The 19,161-nt window shown below is 57.3% G+C and overlaps 5 protein-coding genes across 5 annotated transcripts; 4 read left to right on the forward strand and 1 right to left on the reverse strand.

Moving 5' to 3' along the window:
- Positions 1 to 159: 159 nt before the first annotated feature.
- On the forward strand, positions 160 to 1,350 carry PG998_006651 (uncharacterized protein; the record flags this gene model as incomplete). Its single annotated transcript, XM_066873467.1, has 1 exon — positions 160 to 1,350. The coding sequence occupies one exon, from the start codon at positions 160 to 162 to the stop codon at positions 1,348 to 1,350; it is 1,191 nt and encodes a 396-aa protein (XP_066729412.1).
- Positions 1,351 to 1,811: 461 nt separating this feature from the next.
- On the forward strand, positions 1,812 to 8,376 carry PG998_006652 (Nonribosomal peptide synthetase 14; the record flags this gene model as incomplete). The annotated part of the gene is made up of 3 exons (XM_066873468.1): positions 1,812 to 5,090; positions 5,163 to 5,259; positions 5,327 to 8,376. The coding sequence occupies 3 exons, from the start codon at positions 1,812 to 1,814 to the stop codon at positions 8,374 to 8,376; spliced, it is 6,426 nt and encodes a 2,141-aa protein (XP_066729413.1).
- A 1,350-nt stretch (positions 8,377 to 9,726) lies between these two features.
- On the reverse strand, positions 9,727 to 10,819 carry PG998_006653 (uncharacterized protein; the record flags this gene model as incomplete). The annotated part of the gene is made up of 2 exons (XM_066873469.1): positions 9,727 to 10,497; positions 10,553 to 10,819. The coding sequence occupies 2 exons, from the start codon at positions 10,817 to 10,819 to the stop codon at positions 9,727 to 9,729; spliced, it is 1,038 nt and encodes a 345-aa protein (XP_066729414.1).
- A 1,391-nt stretch (positions 10,820 to 12,210) lies between these two features.
- Positions 12,211 to 14,250, forward strand: PG998_006654 (uncharacterized protein; the record flags this gene model as incomplete). Its single annotated transcript, XM_066873470.1, has 1 exon — positions 12,211 to 14,250. One exon carries the CDS (start codon positions 12,211 to 12,213, stop codon positions 14,248 to 14,250), a length of 2,040 nt encoding a protein of 679 aa, XP_066729415.1.
- A 1,544-nt stretch (positions 14,251 to 15,794) lies between these two features.
- Positions 15,795 to 17,401, forward strand: PG998_006655 (YTP1; the record flags this gene model as incomplete). Its single annotated transcript, XM_066873471.1, has 3 exons — positions 15,795 to 15,863; positions 16,043 to 16,120; positions 16,199 to 17,401. 3 exons carry the CDS (start codon positions 15,795 to 15,797, stop codon positions 17,399 to 17,401), a joined length of 1,350 nt encoding a protein of 449 aa, XP_066729416.1.
- Positions 17,402 to 19,161: the final 1,760 nt, after the last annotated feature.

Raw genomic sequence — 19,161 nt, forward strand, 5'->3', positions numbered from 1 at the left:
GCATCGTTACCAAAACAGGAAACATATTTTGATACACATGTCTCTCATTACATAGAAATGATCTAAGAGCCGCACAAAATCTATCTATTATTGGGTTACAGCACACTCGGACTATCCATTTTCACCCGACTCCTCTTCCGTTCTCAATGTTTTATCGAAATGTCGCAAAATATGGACCCGAATAACACCCCTATTGCCATTTGCGGCATGGGCGTCAGGTTACCTGGCGGAATCCGTAGCTCATCGGACCTCTTTGAGTTCCTCGTCAACAAGGGCGATGCGAGGAATGTCGTCCCCAAAGACCGCTACAACGTGGAAGCTTACCATGATCCGTCTGGCAAAGCCGGCTCCATCGCCACCAAATACGGATACTATCTGGACATTGATCTGGCCGAGTTTGACGGGTCAATGTTCCGGATATCGAATGCAGAGCTAGCTGCCATGGACCCCAGTCAGCGTTTACTTCTTGAAGTGACGCGCGAGGCGTTCGAGAGCGCTGGCGAGGCCGACTTCAGGGGGAAGAACATCGGGACGTTTGTTGGCGATTTCACAGAGGACTGGCAAGACCTACAGAACGTGGATCTGCTCAATGCGGCACCGTACCAGATGACGGGAAAAGGCGACTTTGCGCTGGCAAATCGTCTCGCGTTTGAGTATGATCTCCTGGGTCCCAGCGTCTCCACCAAGACGGCCTGCTCGGCCACGGCCGAGGCGGTCCACCAAGCCGTCCTGGCCATACGCTCGGGCTCGTGTCCCTCGGCGATAGTCGGCGGCGCCAACATCATCATCACGCCGCGCGTCAGCATCGCCATGACGCAATTCGGGCTGCTGGCCGCCGACGGCAACTGCAAGACCTTCGACGCCGGCGCCGACGGCTTCGCGCGCGGCGAGTCGGTCTGCGCGCTGTACCTCAAGCGCCTCGACCTCGCGGTGCGCGACGGCAACCCGATCCGCGCCGTCATCCGCGCCTGCGACAGCAACGCCGACGGCGACGACGGCTCGCGGACGTTTGGCACGCCCAACGCCGTCGCACAGGAGGCGCTGATTCGCCAAACCTATCGCCTGGCGGGGCTGCCGCTGCACGAAACCAAGGTGGTGGAGCTTCACGGCACGGGGACCCCGGTGGGCGATCCTCTGGAAACGACTGCGATCGCGGCTTGTTTTGGCGGCCATGAAGAGGTCTTCATTGGGTCGGTGAAACCGAACCTTGGGCACGGCGAAGGTGGCTCTGCCATGGCGAGTATCATCAAGTCCGTCGTTGCGCTGGAGAACCGGACCATCCTTCCCAATATCAAATTCCAACGACCAAACCCCAAAAGTGAGTACCTGGATGTCGGCGTCTCTTGGTAGAACTGCATGCTAATCAATCAACTCCGTCGTCATTATAGTTCCATGGGATCGCAATCTTACAGTGCCGATAGAAGCTCGCCCATGGCCAAAAGGAACTCACGAACGAATGAGCATCAATTCGTTTGGCTTGGGTGGTTCCAATGTTCATGTCCGTGCATACCCCTTATCTCTTTCCCCTGAAACCTTGCACTTTTGGATGCTAATGTCAGTATCGCGTTCAGATAGTAATTGATTCCGCCGCGTCCATGAACCTCCACAGTATTCAGAAGACAGGAGATGGAATCCAGCGCCTAAATGGCAGTAGCAACTTGGAGTCTGGTGTTTGTTCATCGTTAACCACAAGCAATGAACACGGTCATGTTATTACCGAAAGTCAGCCCAACAGAAACGGCCATCATAGTGCTTATGGTAAAACTGACGATGAGACCAATGGTTTCCATAACGGTGCAACAAGCGACACAATGGCTGGTGCAAAGTCTGACATTCCAAATGGGACGTTGAACGGCACCTCAAATGGTAGTTCTCACAGCAGCACATACAGCCTGACGCATGGCGGCTTAGATAACAACGACAATCTTCATGACGGCCATGAACACGCGCACGAACATACGAATGGTTACAGACCATCTCGTGGCCATGTCAACGGGAATGGAGCGCCCCTCAATGGCAGCACCACCACCAACGGACATCATCATGACGATAACGACAAACAAACAATTACTTCTTCGCCACAAGCCAAGTTTGAAAATGGAAATGCGACTTCGACGCAACTTGAGGCCAAGGGACTGCTGCTCTTTTCTGGTAATAGCGCTCCTGCCGTCAAGAAGCTAGCAAGCAGCCATCGAGAATACCTTGAGAAAAGTCCTGAGAAGCTCGATGCTATGGTGTACACTCTGGCGTCCCGAAGGGAACGATTGAAGCTTGCTACATATTCCATTGCTCAAGGCACGACCATCACTGAGCCTCCAGCGCCAGCCGAGAACCTGGGTGTTGATCAAGTCGCCTTTATCTTCACAGGCCAAGGTGCCCAATGGGTAGGGATGGGTCGTGAGATGATGCTGGAGGACTCTGTCTTTGCCACAAGTATTCGACAGATGGATAAGGTGCTAAGGTCGCTTGAGCATGCCCCTCAATGGTCTCTAGAAGAGTTGCTGCTCAGCGGCTCAACGGACAAGGATGCATTGAGTCCAGTCGACATTGCGCAGCCCATTTGTACGGCGATTCAGGTTGCCTATGTCGACACTCTGGCCACCTGGAACGTCCGGCCTTCGGCAGTAGCAGGGCACTCGAGTGGAGAGATTGCTGCCGCCTACGCGGCGGGTATATTGACCAGCAGCGAGGCCATCATCACTGCCTACTACCGCGGTTACGCCTGCGTCCAAAACAAAACGCCTGGCGGCATGGCGGCAGTGGGCCTGGGTCGTGACAAGATCGAGCCGCTCCTGAAGCCCGGGGTGGTTCTTGCTTGCGAGAACAGCAACGCCAGCGTCACCATCTCGGGCGACCTGGACGTTTTAGACGCCACCATCGACAAGTTGAAAGCGGCCTTTCCCGATGTCTTCGTTCGTAAGCTTCGGGTGGCGACGGCGTACCACTCGCACCATATGGCCACTGTTGGAGACTCGTACAAGGCTCTTCTTGCTCCGCACCTCGCCCCCAGGTCACCTCAGGTCCCCTTCTACTCGACCGTCTATGGCCGCCAAGTGAGCGAGGCCAAGGTGTTTGGTCCGCATTATTGGCAATTGAACCTTGTCAGCCCCGTGCTCTTCCGTACGGCCGGGGTGCAAATGGCGACAGAAATGCGCGGCACGGCGCATCTGGAGATTGGCCCCCACAGCGCACTGGCTGGACCGCTGCGACAGATATACAAGCAAGCAGGGTCTACGACTCCCTATGCCGCTCTAGCAGAACGCGGCCAGGATGCCTCTCGTACATTCCTCGCAGCCATCGGCAAGCTGTTCTGCTTCGGTATCACACCTCGGGTACCAAGCTCTAAAAATGCATACACGCTACCCGATCTACCCCCGTACCCTTGGAACTACGAGATGAGGCACTGGTCTGAGACGCGCGTCATGGCCGGTCTCCGGTTCCGCAAGCACCGTAAACACGAGCTGCTCGGGCTCCGCATCCTCGAGAGCAGCGAGACGGAGCCGGCCTGGCGGAACGTCCTGCGCCTGAGCGACGTCGCCTGGCTGGCGGACCACTGCGTCGACAGCGACGTCGTGTTTCCGGCGGCCGGATACGTGTCCATCGCTGGCGCCGCCATGGCGCAGCTGTCAGGGTCGGTCAGCTATACGGTGCAGGACGTCAATATCGCCAGCGCCATGCTGCTGACCGAGGGCAAGGGGACCGAGATCATCACCACACTGCGCCGACAAGCCCTGACCGTCGACAAGGACAGCCGCTGGTGGGAGTTTTCGATCACGTCCGAGAGTAACGGCGCCTGGACACGGCACTGCTGGGGTCTGGTGACGGAGGGATGCGCCGCGGCGCTGCCCGCGTCGACGGAAGTGGCGCCGTACAGGCGCGCGGTCGATCCTAGGCGGTGGTACTCCGCTCTGGCACGCGTCGGCCTCCACTACAGTAACCGCTTCGTTGGCATGCGCGACATCACCGCCAGCCCCGTCGAACAGAGCGCGTCTGTCTCTGTCACCGACCACCAAGACGCCGGCGAGCCCTACGCCCTGCACCCGTCTACCCTGGACCTGGTCCTTCAGTCCTGGTCCGTGGCTGTCACGCGCGGTCAGTACCACAAGCTGGATAGGTTGTTCTTGCCCACTTATCTGGAACAATGCTACGTAGGAACTGCTGGTACCAAGTCGGCGATGTGCGTGCGCACTACCTCCCACAGCCGCATCGGTGTCGAGGTGGGCAGTTCCTACGGCATTTCGGCCGAGTCGGGGCAGGTCACGTTCCTTCTCAAGGGCTTCGAGGCCTCGCTTCTGGAGAGCGCCTCGTCGCACAAGGCCCGCGAGCTCAAGTACATGTCATTACAGTGGCATCCCGCCATTAACTTTGCGGCTCCCGAGACCTTGATGAGACCAACGAGAGATGTAACGGCTGACATTACGTTCTCGGAACAGTTTGGTCTCCTCTGCGCCGCCGAAATCCACGACGAAGCAGCCACCGTCACATCACTGGCCCAGCCATGGTTCCGAAACTTTCTGGACGGGGTGGCGAAGCACATGGAGCAGGTCGACCATGGCTTGTCCAACATACCCGAAGCCCAAGCCCTGAAGGGATTGAGCCGAGAGGCCCGTCAAGAGAGACTGGTGCAGCTGCGGCAGCAGAGCATAGGTCGTTCCGTCGAGGTCATCATCGAAACGCTGTGGCGTGTCTATTATAACATTCGAGACCTCCTCGAAGGTCGCGAGACGCTCATTGACGTTCTTCTCGTTGGCAATCTGCTGCCCAAATTCTACGACGAAACCAACTCGTGGTCCGACATTTCCGATTTCTTCCGGGTTCTGGGACTCAACAAGCCGCAGATACGTGTCCTGGAGATTGGCGCCGGGACAGGCAGCACCACATCGGTCGTGTTGGCGGCAATGCAGTCGGACCAGGGCGAGCAGCTGTACGAGGACTACACGATTACTGATGTCTCGGCCGGGTTCGTCAACCAGACGAAAGAGCGCTTCAGTGAATACCCGAGCCTCAAGTTCGGCGTATGCGACATCACCAAAGATCCTCTTCAGCAAGGCTTTGAAGCTGCCTCGTATGATTTGATTATCGCGTCCAATGTAAGTCGGCATGATGGCCTCAACATTGGGTGGCGTGCGAAACACTAGATTGACGACATTCATGAAACACAGGTCCTACACGCGACTCCCAATCTGGTCGAGACATTGACGAGATGCCGGACGTTACTCAAGCCAGATGGTCACATCTTCATGCAAGAATTCTGTGGATGTAAGTAATATTGAACGGTGATACATATGTTCCTCTGCGGGAGACTAATCATAATATTTGCACGTAGACACACGATATGCCGATCTCATCATGGGCCTCTTCGATGGCTGGTGGGCCGGAGTCGACGACGGTCGAGTCGAGCGGCCTGTGTTACAAGAAGACGGCTGGGATGCCAAGTTGCGGCAAAGCGGATTCGAGGGCATCAAGTCCGCCGTTCGTGATAACAAGCACCCTCAGTTCTTCAACACTAGCAATATTCTAGCCAAGGCTAGGGCAGACGCGCCGGTGGAGACTGGCACTCGTGTGATCACGCTGTTGAAGCCGGCGGATGAGCTGACCGCGTTCGGTCTCAAGGTCAAGAACTCGCTAATCAGCTCAGGCTACACTGTAGACGAGTACGTATGGGGTGCGAGTCTGCCCGATGGCCAAGACATCGTGTCCCTGATGGACGTCGACGACATTCGCCCACCGGTTTTGGCTGATATCGGTGCCGATAGACTGTCAACCTTTATTGACCTCATCGGCGATGCCGCAGGACAGCTTTTGTTGTGGCTCATGAAGCCCGCACAGACACAATGCTCCAACCCCGAGTACGGTCAGATGCCCGGCGTGGCTCGCTGCGTACGTGCCGAGCTCGCGATGGACCTCGTCACCCTGGAGCTGGACCAGCTCGACAGCGACGCCAGCGGGGCCGTGTCGCGCGTCCTGGGCAAGGTGCAAGAGGCGCGCGGACAGGCATCGGAGGCCGACAGTCTCGACATCGACTCCGAGTACGTCTGGCGCGACGGCCAGGTGCTCCTCTGCCGCATCCACACCTCGCCCGTGCGCGAGGCCCTGGCCGACGCGGCGCCGGCGCCCGACGCCCGCCACCTCGCCATCCGCCAGCCGGGCATGCTGCAGACGATGCGCTGGACGGGCCACGCCCTCCCGGCGCCGCTGGCGGCCGGCGCGGTGCAGCTCCGCCTCCGGGTCGCGGGCCTCAACTTCCACGACGTGGCCGTCGCCATGGGCATCATGGAGCCCGACGGCCGGATGGACGAGGACGGCTACCACGGCCTCGGCTGCGAGGGCGTCGCCGTCGTCACGGCCGTGGGCCCCGGCGTGCGCCACGTCGCCGTCGGCGACCGCGTCGTATTCATGGAGATCGAGACGGCCTGCTTCGCGACCGAGATGCAGATCCCCGCGGAGCTGGTCGTGCGGGCCCCCGCGTGCGTGGGCGACGAGGACGCCGCCGCCCTCCTGATCCCCTACGTCACCGTGCTGTGGAGCTTCCTCGAGAAAGCGCACCTCAAGGCGGGCCAGTCGGTCCTGATCCAGAGCGCCGCCGGTGGCGTGGGCATCGCTGCCATCCACCTCGCGCGCTGGATCGGGGCCGAGTTCTACTGCACCGTCGGCAGCCCGGCCAAGGTCGAGTTTCTGACGAACGAGCTGGGCGTGCCGCGGGAGCGCATCTTTCAGTCCCGCGGTGACAGCTTCGTCGACGACGTGATGCGAGCCACGGGGGGACGGGGTGTGGACGTGGTCCTCAACTCGCTCTCGGGTGAGCTGCTGCATGCCTCGTGGAAGTGTGTCGCCCCGTACGGCTGCATGGTTGATATCGGGAAACGCGACTTCCTCGGCCGCGGCCGCTTAGCAATGAACCCTTTCGCCGGAAATCGGGCCTTCTTCGGTGTCGATCTGGCCATTTTAATTATCGAGGCCAAGCATCGTCTTGTCCCGTTTCTGCGGCAATGCATGGATTTGTTCGAGGCGGGCAAGGCCTTCCCTATTCACCCTACCACCGTATTTACAGCCGACAAGATCCAGGATGCGTTCCGATACATGCAAAAGGGCGTCCATATGGGCCGTATCGTTGTCCAGATGCCAGATGACGTGGCCTCCCTGCCTCTTGTATTGCCTACCCCTAAGCCTGTCTTCAGCTCTGATGGTGTGTACCTCCTTGCCGGTGGTATGGGAGGATTGGGTAGGTCTATCCTAACTTGGATGGCATACCACGGCGCGCAGCACCTGGTAGTCTTCTCGCCTTCAGCCGGAACGCTGCCCGAGCACCAGCAATTCGTCGAAGAGCTAGCCGAGATGGGCTGCGAACTGCTCTGTTTTGCCGGCGATGTGGGAGATCGCAACTTCGTAAGCGACATACTGACTGCAATCGCTGGTATTGGGCCTATCAAAGGGGTTCTGCAACTAGCAATGGTGCTACGCGACACTGGCTTCCTCAACATGGACCATGACGCTTGGACCGCTGCGACCCGGCCAAAGATCCAGGGCACCATGAACCTCCACGAGCTGCTGCCTCGGGACCTCGAGTTCTTCATCATGTGCGGGTCTACCGGCGGTACGCTGGGTGCCTATGGACAGTCCAACTATGCCGCGGCCAACGCCTACCTCGACGCCTTCCTCCATTTCCGACATGCCCAGGGCCTGCCGGCGACGGTACTCGACATCGCCGCCATCGGTGACATCGGCTACGTCGCCGCCAACAAGAACGTCGCCGAGCGGCTCGGGCGCGCCGTGGCAGGGTTCATGGTCGAAGCCGAGTTCCTGCAGTGTCTGCAGCTGGCCGTGGAGCGGTCGTCGGCGCGGTACGTCGGGGCCGCATCGGCCGCCACGAAATCCACGACGGTGGCCTTCGTGGAGCCGTCGCAGCTCGTGCTCTACAACGACACGGCGCTGGCGCTGGCGGACCCCCGCAACACGGCCTCGTTCCGCCGCGACCCGCGCCTCGCCGTCTTCCGCCACAGCCAGGGCGCGGCGGGGCTGCTGGGCGGCGGCGCGGGCGGCGGCGCGGGCAGCGAGGGCCTGCGCAGCTTCCTGGGCTCGCTGGCCGGCGAGCCCGAGCGGCTCGACGCGCCCGCGGCCGCGGCGTTCCTGGCCGAGGAGATCGCCCGGCGCGTCTTTGCCTTCCTGATGCGCGACGACGCCGTCATCGACACCAGCCAGACGCTGAGCGCCATGGGCGCCGACTCGCTCGTCGCCATCGAGATCCGCAACTGGTGGAAGCAGACGCTCAACATCGAAATCACCGTCTTGGAGCTTTCCGAGGCGAGCCATACCATGGAGCGCCTGGGCGAGTTGGCGGTGCACCGTCTCAAGGAGAAGCTGATGCCTTCGGCTTAGATGATAATTTAGCTGGGATTCATGGTCACTATGTCATTTCTTTATTCATAAGCAAATTAGTTATTTCTCATTTCCTACCCGGTCTTACATGGCTATCAATTAGGAGATGAAAACAACGCCTTAGACCAGATAAAAAACTTAGCCAAATTATCACGAATTCGGGATAACACCTGGCGTGATCCTCTCCAGCTGGGCATCCAAGTGATTTTGCTCCCTTGGTAACAGGGCCCGGTTGAAACAATAGACCCAGCTGCAGGGTTTCTACGCTCTCTAAGGTTTCGTTCGGTCACTTGCTCCCAACCGTGGATGAGTTCTTGGTAAGCTGCAACATCAAATCTCACCACTAGCAAAAACCACCTCGTACATAAATGTAGTCGCAAGCCCAACCGTGCTTCCGCGATAGAATTAAGACACCACCTGAAGAGCTGGTAAGCAGGGAAACCGAAAAGACTAGCCGCCACAGGGCGGATTACTCACCTCCTAACAGGATCGGGAACTAAGTAGTAGCCGTGTAGCTAATGTTAACTCCCTGCTGTAATACATGCCTGTGTAGTGAGTGACAAGTGCAGTTGGGACACTCTCGTTCAGGTACAAGCCTGTACTTGCCGGTTGCGGCTGTACATACACCGGGTAATTAATCGGTTTGTAAGTTCCAACCGGGGAAGGGCCAAATTGTCTTGGCATCTTGTGTAACTCCTCTCTCCGGGCCGCCCCTTGTCGGTGTAAGTTAATCCAATGCTTATAAATCAGTTGGCTGTTTTCGTTCAAGTTACACAAACGCGAATGTCATTATTCCTGGCTTCAAGAGAACTTTGGATTTCCCATGCTTCCTCGGGAAACAAATACACTTGTTTAAAAGAGGTTTCAGGTCATTGCGTCTAATGGCCACTTGGTTATGTGCGACGATTAAAGAGCCAGATTAGAAATGGTTCTTTGAAGTTCTCCGCCCAGGTGTGCGTTGCTGCCCGATCCTTAGTTTATTGTTCGTCGGATTTATTGATATCCATATGACCTTTATCATGTGGCGTGGTGCACTTGTCATCAACCATCTTCTCATGAGAATTAAAAGCGGCTCCAAGTAAAAGCGAATGGACTCAATCTGTATCCCAACGAAGGAGGGTTCCTGGATCTTGTAATATGGACAATCGAGCGGGCGTCCAGGGGGCTCGTCACGTTCAAAGGATCTGGCCTTAAAGGGGTACATAGGCACGGGGGGAACTGCAGATCTCATTGAGTCGGACGAGTATAAAATATCTATATAGTGTTTAGGGCTGTGTGCGAGAGTGATATGGGCTCGAATGCCTATTATTAATGAGTAACGAAAAAAATAGGGTTCTGTTATCTCTAGCTTTATAAATTCGACACAACACCCGGCGCAATCTTCTCTAGCTTCTCCACCAACTCCACGTAAAGACGCTTTTGGGCTTCGGCGCCCCCACGACCCACGACAACGGTCGCGGGCGTGGTCACTTTGCCCATGTCCAAGTACTGACCGTGGGTATCCACCCCGCCCACGGCGCCAGCGATGAGGTTGCGCGACCCCTCCTCGGCGGTTCTGGCCAACAGGAACTTGGCGGCACGGACCTGGAGGCCGTCGAGCTCGCGCGCGAGCTCGCTCTTGCACAGGCCCGGGTTGGTGCAGTTGATGATGACGGGGGGCAAAGGCTTGGTGTTGTCGGCGCCGCCCGCGCTCTGGCTCTGGAGGAGCCGCGCCGCCATCTCGCGCACGACGAAGACCTGCATCAGCTTGGTGGTCGGGTAGCGCTCGCTCCGCGTCGGACGCGACTTGGCCTCGTCGTTCAGCCGGGCGAAGATGCCCTCGGGCGCGTCCTTCTCGGCGAAGTCGACGAGGAAGTGCGTGTCGCTCGTCACGAACGTCAGGCGGGGCATCGTGCGGAACCGGGACGCCGTCGCTTTGAGCTTGGGGAGCAGGAGGAAGGCGAGGAGAAAGGTCGCGACCACGTTCACCGTCACCATCCGCTCGTTGTCCAGGACCCAGTTCCACTCGACCGAGGCGACCGCGGCGTTCTCCAGCAGCACGTCGATGCGTTCCAGCTCCCGGTCGGCGCGTGCGGCGAAGGCTTTGACACTATCGTAGCTGGAAAGGTCCATAGCCCAGACCTGCGTATATATATCAGTTTGAATAGGTAGGGAAATGTATCCAGTGAGTGCTTACTTCAATGGCTTTAGGGTCGCAGCGGGTTGCCTTGATAATAGAGTCTTTTGCCGCTTCTCCTTTCTCGATGGAGCGGACTGCCATGATAAGCTTAGCACATCCCAATCCCACGACATGCTTGGCTGCTTCGAACCCGAGTCCTGTATTAGACCCCGTTATAATAATGGTCTGGCCGGCGAAAGACGTGGTCGGTTTAGGGGCATTTCCAAATAGCTGGGCACCAATGAACTTGGCCATATGCCCTGGAGTGCCGTCCCCTTTCGGCATGGCGGCGGAGATAGAATACAGATAAGCAGTTGGTGTTCTTTCTTTTCTTTTCGGTTCAATATCAAGGCGTGAACCCAATGGAAACAAAAAAGCAGCTGGTACGGCAGGCAGTATTGTACATTGCAGGGGAGCCACCGAAGAACATCCCATTAAATAGGACAAATGATACCTGGGGCCACCTGATATTGAGATACTCAGAGCTACTGTTTTCTGTAACTAGACGCGATTTCATCGGACGTCGGGTTTCTGTAAGGTTGAGACGAAGTGCGAATTGATCGAATTGAAAGCTGGGCGCTTCGGCAATTGCGGACAACAAGAGAATACCTTAAGTCCGGCATGCTCTGCTCGCATATAGTCGATTCTATTGGTGGCCTTCCGAGTCGCTTGCGGCGCAGATCCCTAGCTCAAAGGCCCTGTCTCAGTTCTTTCGCTACCTGACAGGTCCGGAGGATCTGCGTTGTCCGAATTCAGATAATGTAGCAACCTCAGCTAACCCTTCAGCGTGGGGTTTGAATGATCAGGCTTCTCACATACGGCAAAGTGCCGGCCGCCTTGATTAGCGATGATTTTCTGCAGGTTCCCGTACTTCAGGGGCTTGGTGCTGTAGTTATTCAGCTGCGTCTGATCGGCGCCGTTGACAACGGCGATGGGGACGTCGGTCTCAACGGCCAGCTTCTATTGATCCGGGCAGTCGTCACGCCCGAGTTTGGTGGTTAAAACGACCCTGACGGCTGTTACGGCATAAAAGACGTCTCGTTCATCAACGTAACGAGAAGCGCCAAGTTCTCAACAGGTCTGCTGCTGATAGCCTCGAGCGGATTGATTCAATTATTGTTTCCCTTGATGTACCAGTACCTCCCGTATTTCGGGTTGATGTGGCCATACGCTGAAAAGGAAGCATGCATACTTTGTTCGGTGGACTATACCGAGGATTTAGATCATATTATATCATGAAACATGAATGTGACGTCTTATTTTTCCGGGGAAAGAGGGTTAATAAGACGGGAAATAGTGTCGGCCGAAAACAGTGGGGCTGTCGGTGAATTGGGAAGAAGATGTACCTGCACCTCCTGTTTCTATGTCAGCAACGACATCAGCAACATCAACCAGGTCAACGGCTTCGAAGGCGCCAAAGGCGAAACCCCATCAACCACTGGCAACTGGCAATGGAGAGCACCCCGCCCGAGTCCGAGGTTCGGGCCTCGCCACATGCGCGTCTTCACACCATGCGCCAGCGACGTGGTCGGCCAATATTGTCGTGTCGCGAATGCCGGCGACGCAAGATCCGCTGTGACCACAAAAGCCCGTGTGTACACTGTGTACACCATCAGAGGAGGTGTACCTACCAGCGCTCCGACGTAGAGCGGTCTTCCCCATTGGCTTCTGCGCCAATGGTCCCGGGAGACGAAGGGGCACCTACGCTGCAGGAGGATGCTGCCAAGACCCCGCCCGCGCAGTCTCATAGTCTTGCAACACCCGCCGCCTCGCTGAGTCGGGCTAGTGATGCCACTCTTCCAGAGCGACCGGCGCAGCCTTTGGGGACCCAACGCGATGGGGACGGCGCCCGGCGACCGTTGCCTAGCATCAGACAAATCACGGGAGCCACCTCCAACACAAGGAACCAGAACAGTCACGGGCCACCAACAAACCAAGTGACCCAGGAATGGCAGGTCGTCTCGAACAAGTCCAGAGACCAAGGGAAACGCCGCAAAACCGACACGGCATCGGAATTTGCTTGCATCATTGCTTGCTTCAGCGAGATTGCTGGTATGAACAGCGGGATTGCTTCTTTCCGGGAGCCTGAGGTAGCACAGCTGATTGCAGAAGCTTCCAATTTCCTCAAGCAATGCAAGAGCAGAGCAAAGGAGCTCAAGACTCGTCGACCCACTCGGGGTCTCCCGTTCGCCGAGTCCGGACTTGCGTTCCCATATCGCGACACGGTGGATGTCAAAGTCGCTATGTACTTCGCGGCATTCGAGTCAACTCATCGCATACTTCACATCCCGTCATTCTGGAGGGACTATCGCGCATTTTGGGATGACCCTGAGGGCGTTTCGACCGATCTGCGCTTGAAGGTGCTCTTGGTTATGAGCATCGGATCGAGTGTCTACGATCACGGATCCACGGACGCCACGCTTCGAAACACCGAGTTGGCCCACCAGTGCATCTACGATGCCGAGACCTGGCTCAGCGGTCCGCTAGAAAAAGATCGCATCTGCATCACGGGGCTTCAGATATCATGCCTAACCATACTAGCGCGACAGATATTCTCCATCGGCGGAGACACAGTATGGGTGACAATGGGATCGCTCATACACGCGGCCATGCAGCTGGGCCTGCACCGCGATCCTGAACATCTCACCCTGGAAATATCGTGCTTGGAAGCGGAAGTGCGTCGGAGGCTGTGGGCCACCATTCTTGATCTCGCGGTCCAGGCCTCCCTAGACTCGGCGATGCCTCCGCGGATCTCTATGAATGATTTCGACACGCAACCGCCCGCCAACATCAACGATGACGAGATAGACGAGTCCACGAAGGAAGTAGTGCCGAGTCCACGAGGCGACCCCACCTCGACCTTTGTGCAAATCACGCTGCTGGAGTCACTGCCAGTGCGTCTCCGCATCGTCCAGCAGCTCAACAGCCTACATTCCGAACTCAACTACACAGCAACCCTAGCACTGAGCCGGCAGCTGACCGAAGCCGTGCGCTCCGCCCACAACGCCACGTACGGCCTTCCCGGCGTGACCGCGTTCCACCGCAGCATACTGGACTACCTGATCCGGCGGTTCCTGATCCCGCTGCATTACAGCTTCAGCAACCGGGCGCGCGCGGATTCCATGTTCAGCTACTCGCTCACGCTGAGCGCCGAGACGGCGGTGGCGCTGCTGCGGCCCGCCGAGACGGACGAGTCGCACGTCTTCTTCGCGCGCCTCATGGCCCTCGGCGGCGGCCTGTTCCGCGCGGGCGTGCGCGGCGCCCTCACGGCCCTGACCCTGGATTTGCTGACGCGCGTGCAGGAGCAGCGGCTGGACGGCACCCTGGAGAAGCACGCGCAGCACCGCGCGCCGGCCACGCGCGCCGTGCGCGACCTCGTCGCCCTCTCGGACCGCCGCATCCGCCTCGGCGAGACCAACGTCAAGGGCTACATGTTCCTCTGCATGATCCTCGCGCAGGTCGAGGCCGTCGAGGACGGCGACGACGCGCGCGTCGAGGAGCGCGTGGCGCGCGCGGCGCGCGATAGCTTGGAGCACTGTCTTGGGCTGCTCAAGGCGCGGGGAGGGGGGATCAGGCGGTGGCGGCGACGGTCGGGGACAACGGGGGGGGAGGAGGAGGAGGAGGATCGGGGGCTGGATCTTGGGGTGGGGTTTGGGGGTGCGGACGGATTCGACTTGGATTGGGATTCGCTGTTGCCGGATATGGGCTTCGGGTAAAAATCAATGTCGTGGAACTTGATGTTCGCTCAATTGCAAAAATCCATTGTCAAAATTCCGATGCCCCTTGTCTCAGGTTAGATATTTCGAGCGGTGCTTGAAACTGGGTATGGGAACTTCTAAGACATAGTAGAGGGGATCTCAATCATATATTATGTACACTGCACACGCCCACTACAAATGATCAATGCTTCCCTGCTTCTATCTACTAGCAAAAGTTACAGGAATTGAACAGACTGAAATTCTCGTTATTGTTCAAGTCTATTAGTGCACTATTGAAGTCTCTACTGGATGGACATGGGGTTACTTTAAGGCGCTAGAAGCTTGTTTGATGGGAAATCCGAATGTTTTGACAGGGACGTAGTGCGACGGATGGGTCTTCCCTTTGGCCCAAGTTTGGACGCCAAGCAGCCAAGGTCCTCGGCAAGGGCACCTGCAGCATCGGGCCGCCGCTACCAATGGTTTGTTTTGGCAGCTTGGTGGAGTGGGAATAGATGGTCTATTTTGGGTCGATCTTGGACGCATCTGATTGCTGGTGCACATAGTCAGTCGTTCCGCGGTGTAACTAGACCAAGAGATGCGCCGCTGGAAGAGGCTTGAAAGCGTACGCGTCCCCCATTGCAACAACCGTGGCGGCGCGCCGAGTATGGAAAGGTCCCAAAGAGTTCCCCTCCGACAAGCTTCCCCCAAACTTGGCACCTGGGCATGAGATAAGGAGCCGAAGCTTCCGATTCGAACACGCCTTCTCCCACGAGAGGCGCGAGAGTCACAACTCTGCGCAAAACTACTTTCGGATGGTTGAAATGAAACATCAATTTGGCTTTATTATTGATAGGAATCAAATGAAATGACAGACTTGAGGTTATTAGATCATGGTTTTGCTTTTGCTTAGGAGCGCGGGGTTAAGCTCCCAAGCTTAGCACCTGGGATTAGCGTGTTCTGGGTCTTTCGTTAGTGGCAGAACAGACTCCGATCCAGTTGGTTGGGTTCCTCGAAATGCCATATGATATGCAGAGTGAGCAAAGTGCACTGCACATCTGCACGTCAGCGCGGTCACTTCGGACTTCGGGCTGCAGCAGTCAGCAGTCGTCCACGTTATCCCGATCGCATCATCTATTCGTATTTCTTTATTTTCCCTCCTCTTGCTGATCGGATTCCAGACGCATCCGAGCTCACGATTTCTGCCATTTGGCAATCCGTAACAACCTGCGACGAGCTATCCAAGCGTTTCCAGAAGTGTTTCGCTCGCCGGCCTCGCTTCCATCCACTCACACGCCGTCGTGGCCCCCAGCACGCCCCGCACGCCTACCACGACGAAACACGGGGGAGAAAGGACAGGGACAGGGACCAGCAGAGCGTCCCATCTTGGCTTTCGACGCTCCAGACCGCAACCGACGAGACCCCCAGCTTCTGGGGGATCCGGTCGTACGATGGCTTCCATTTCCTGCCAATCCAAGTGCCGACTTTCCCTTTCTCACGTCCCATCTACTACATCATTACCAAGATTAAGCTTATTGCTATTGCTGGGCCTCGCGACCGCTCCAATGGCGCTGGGACACGACCACAGTTCCTCCCACATCCCCGAAGGCAAGCAAGTCTCGGACGACCCTATTGTACGTGCAACCGCATCCCTCCGGTTCGGTGATCCATTCATTTCAATCGCAATGCATTCAATTGCAATTGCAGATCGATCGAACAGCCCAACCCGCCTAGCCAGCGTGGGCGCTCTAGCGGGGACGGGACCGGCGGCGCAACTACCAGCACTCGATTACTGACTGGCGATGCAATGCAGGACACGACACTATGGGTTCACATCTTCATTCAGATGGTCGCCTGGGGCGTCATCTTTCCCGTCGGCATGGTCCTCGGCGTAAGCTGTTCTTTTTTTCTCCCGCCTTTTACTCCCCTCCCTGCATGGCAATTCTAACGTCCGCGCCCACCCCGACAGATCGTTAAAAGTCGATGGCACGTCCCCGTACAATCGCTTGGCGGCGTCCTCGCCCTGCTCGGGTACGCCCTGGGCCACATGCACGGCGGCCGCGAGTTCCGGTCCAACGTCCACTCCGTCTTCGCCACGCCTCTGATGTTTATGCTGCTCGGCCAGGCCGTCATGGGAATATACCTGAAGTTGCATCTCGAGAAGGGATTCCACGGCAAAGTGCGGCGCTGGGCGAAGCTGGGACACGGCATCTTGGGAAAGGCCATGCCGGTGCTCGCCTGGGTCCAGATGTTGCTGGGCGGAATCGCGGGGCTGGGTTTCTGCCACAACGACCATCTCGGCCAATGCCTCGCCCACTTCATCATGGGCAGCTCCTTCATCGCCTACGGCATCATCTCCACCATCCTGCTCCTGGTGGGCCAGGTCTGGCTACGACGCACCGGCCGCTCCCAGGAATTCTTCGACTCGGCCGTGATTGCCGCCTGGGGATGCATCAACACCTTCACCGAACACCGCTGGGGGACAGCGTGGGCCGGGAATGACTGGCAGCACACGACGATGGGCATCATTTGGTGGTGCGCCGGCCTGGCGGGCGTCTGGCTGTCGAGGGACCGCGACGGCCGCCCGCAGCGCAACTTCATCCCCGGCTTTGTCCTGATCCTCACCGGCTGGGCCATGAGCTCGCATCCCCAGGCGCTGATGGTCAGCGCCCAGCTCCACAAGGTCTTCGGCTACACCCTGATGGCCGCCGGCCTGTCGCGCATCATCGAGATCTCGTTCGTGGCGACGGACGGCGTGCCCGAGGCCGGCCGCCCCGTCAAGAACTTCGAGTACATCTCCGTCTTCCTGCTGTACGCGTCCGGCTTCCTCTTCATGTCGGCCACCGAGGAGCAGATGGACGTCATCGAGAGCTCCGCCATGGACCACGTCGCCTACATCCTCATCATCTACTCCGTCGCCTTCCTGGCCTTCCTCTTCACCATGATGCTCGTCGCCCTGTACGACCAGAAGGCGAACCAGACGGCCGCGCCGGCGGCCAAGGTCCTGGCGGCCAGCCACGCGGTGCCCGTGCGCGACGCCCAGGAGTTCGAGCTGGAGGGGCTGATGAGCGACGACGAGGACGCCGAGGGGAACCGGCTGCTGCGCGACGAGGATCTGCCGCTGGACAGCCCGAGCACGGTCGGCAAGAACAGCGATCGGGTGGCAAACTGACGACGGAATTGCGCTCGGATGGTTCCTGGGAGGGGATGAGCGAAGAAAGAGAAATCTCGGGGTTGCGAGACGAAAAAGACGGGGCGCGATGGGGTAATAGAGAGAGTGCGTTCATTTCAAGAGAGCGATAAGGCGTACGTGTCCGGGAAAGCATTGCATAAATCACGGTGTTCTGGAAACTGGGTCCGGGACTGGGAATTCATCACACAGTCGTTTTGGGTATTGTTTAAACTTGTAATAGGTACATTGCATCATTAAACCTATGGGATATCGCATAATATGCGCTTCTAGCCTTGAAAGGGGGTACACCATAGCTCCATTCGTGTCAGTAAGAATGCGAGATGTCACATATATATTTAGCATTGCCATCTCAACCGTTTGTCTCCTCCTATCGACGCGTAGTGTGGGAGGGCTAATTACTTTGCGTTTTCTATTCCCGCGGCCGTAGCCCAGTTCGTTTCCGCCCTTGCGAGTCTTGGATCGAGATGTAAAGAGAAAGTCGTTGCTTCGGACGTCATTCGCTTCGGACGTCGTTCGCTGTCGTGGTTGTATTCGGATCATCGCCATACATGCAGTCGACGTTGTGGGCACGGCATGAGCCGCAGGAGGGACGATGGCCATCGCATTTGGTCCTATGAGAGCGGCATTTTGTGTACTCGAGGAGTACGACCTTACGCTTCTTGTTCGGTTCGAAAGGCTCGTTGGTGACTGTGCTTATCTAGACTTTTAGCAGGAGGCGACGGAGCGGCAGGGATATGTGGCTAGCTATGTACTCTACATAGGCTGGCTTGGCGAACGTCAGATCTTGTCATTGTTCCATGTGTGTGTGGGGGCTAGGGGGGCGAGGGTTGTTACTTGGTTTTTGGACGAAGCCAGAATACGTCCGATAGGTCACTTAGAGTCATCATCGTCATTGTGGGTAATTAATACAGTGTATCCAATCGACCCCAGCGCTGGATGTTAATTTCGGATTCTGGGACGACGGCAACGTAGGCTGACAATCGAGCAGCAGTTCTCTATCCAGCAGCAGGAAGATTGGATAGTTGCCCTAATGGCGGGAGGGCACGATCCGATTCTACGCTAATAATGGCGTGTACTGGGGTCGCGCTAGTGAACCGTTGTGCCGCCAGGAGTATCACTAGAACAGTATGCCCTGTAGTATTGCATACAATGGTCGCAGCTAGCGCACTCATTGCCCTACCATGTATTAATGTGTCCATCTCCATAACTAGACCCTGCTTAGCTTCGACATCTAAAGAAGTATCGTACACCAAACCACAACTCGTACTGTAGTCGATTTGCATGTATTTGAGCTTCGACATGAATCCGCAACGAACCCTGCTCCCCAAAGAGGCGCATCCGGGGGACAGCGCTAGCGAGTCGACGAAAACTCAATCCGCGAAGACTAGCAGACAGAGGCTTACGTCAGTCGCCTGTTTGACCTGCCGCCAGAAGAAGACCAGGGTAGCTAGACACTAAGCATCAAAGATGTGTGCGATTAATTCCGCTAACATGGGATGGGCCAGTGTGATGGACAGCGGCCCAGCTGCCAACCTTGTCTGGGGAAGAACATAGAATGTGCCTACCCGGATAGCGATTATATTCGAATGTGTCGTCTCCAACAGGCCAGCTGTCGGTGTATCTTCGACATACTTAGCGGCGAATGTGAGGGGGGACGCTACAACCATCGTCCGACGCTTGCGGCAGGCCGTCAGCTCGCCAGAAGATTCAAGTAACAAGTACGAGCTAGAAGCCATCGA

Source organism: Apiospora kogelbergensis (genome assembly GCF_038363985.1).
Source record: "Apiospora kogelbergensis strain CBS 113332 chromosome Unknown utg000005l_segment0_segment0, whole genome shotgun sequence".
Lineage (NCBI taxonomy): Eukaryota > Fungi > Ascomycota > Sordariomycetes > Amphisphaeriales > Apiosporaceae > Apiospora > Apiospora kogelbergensis.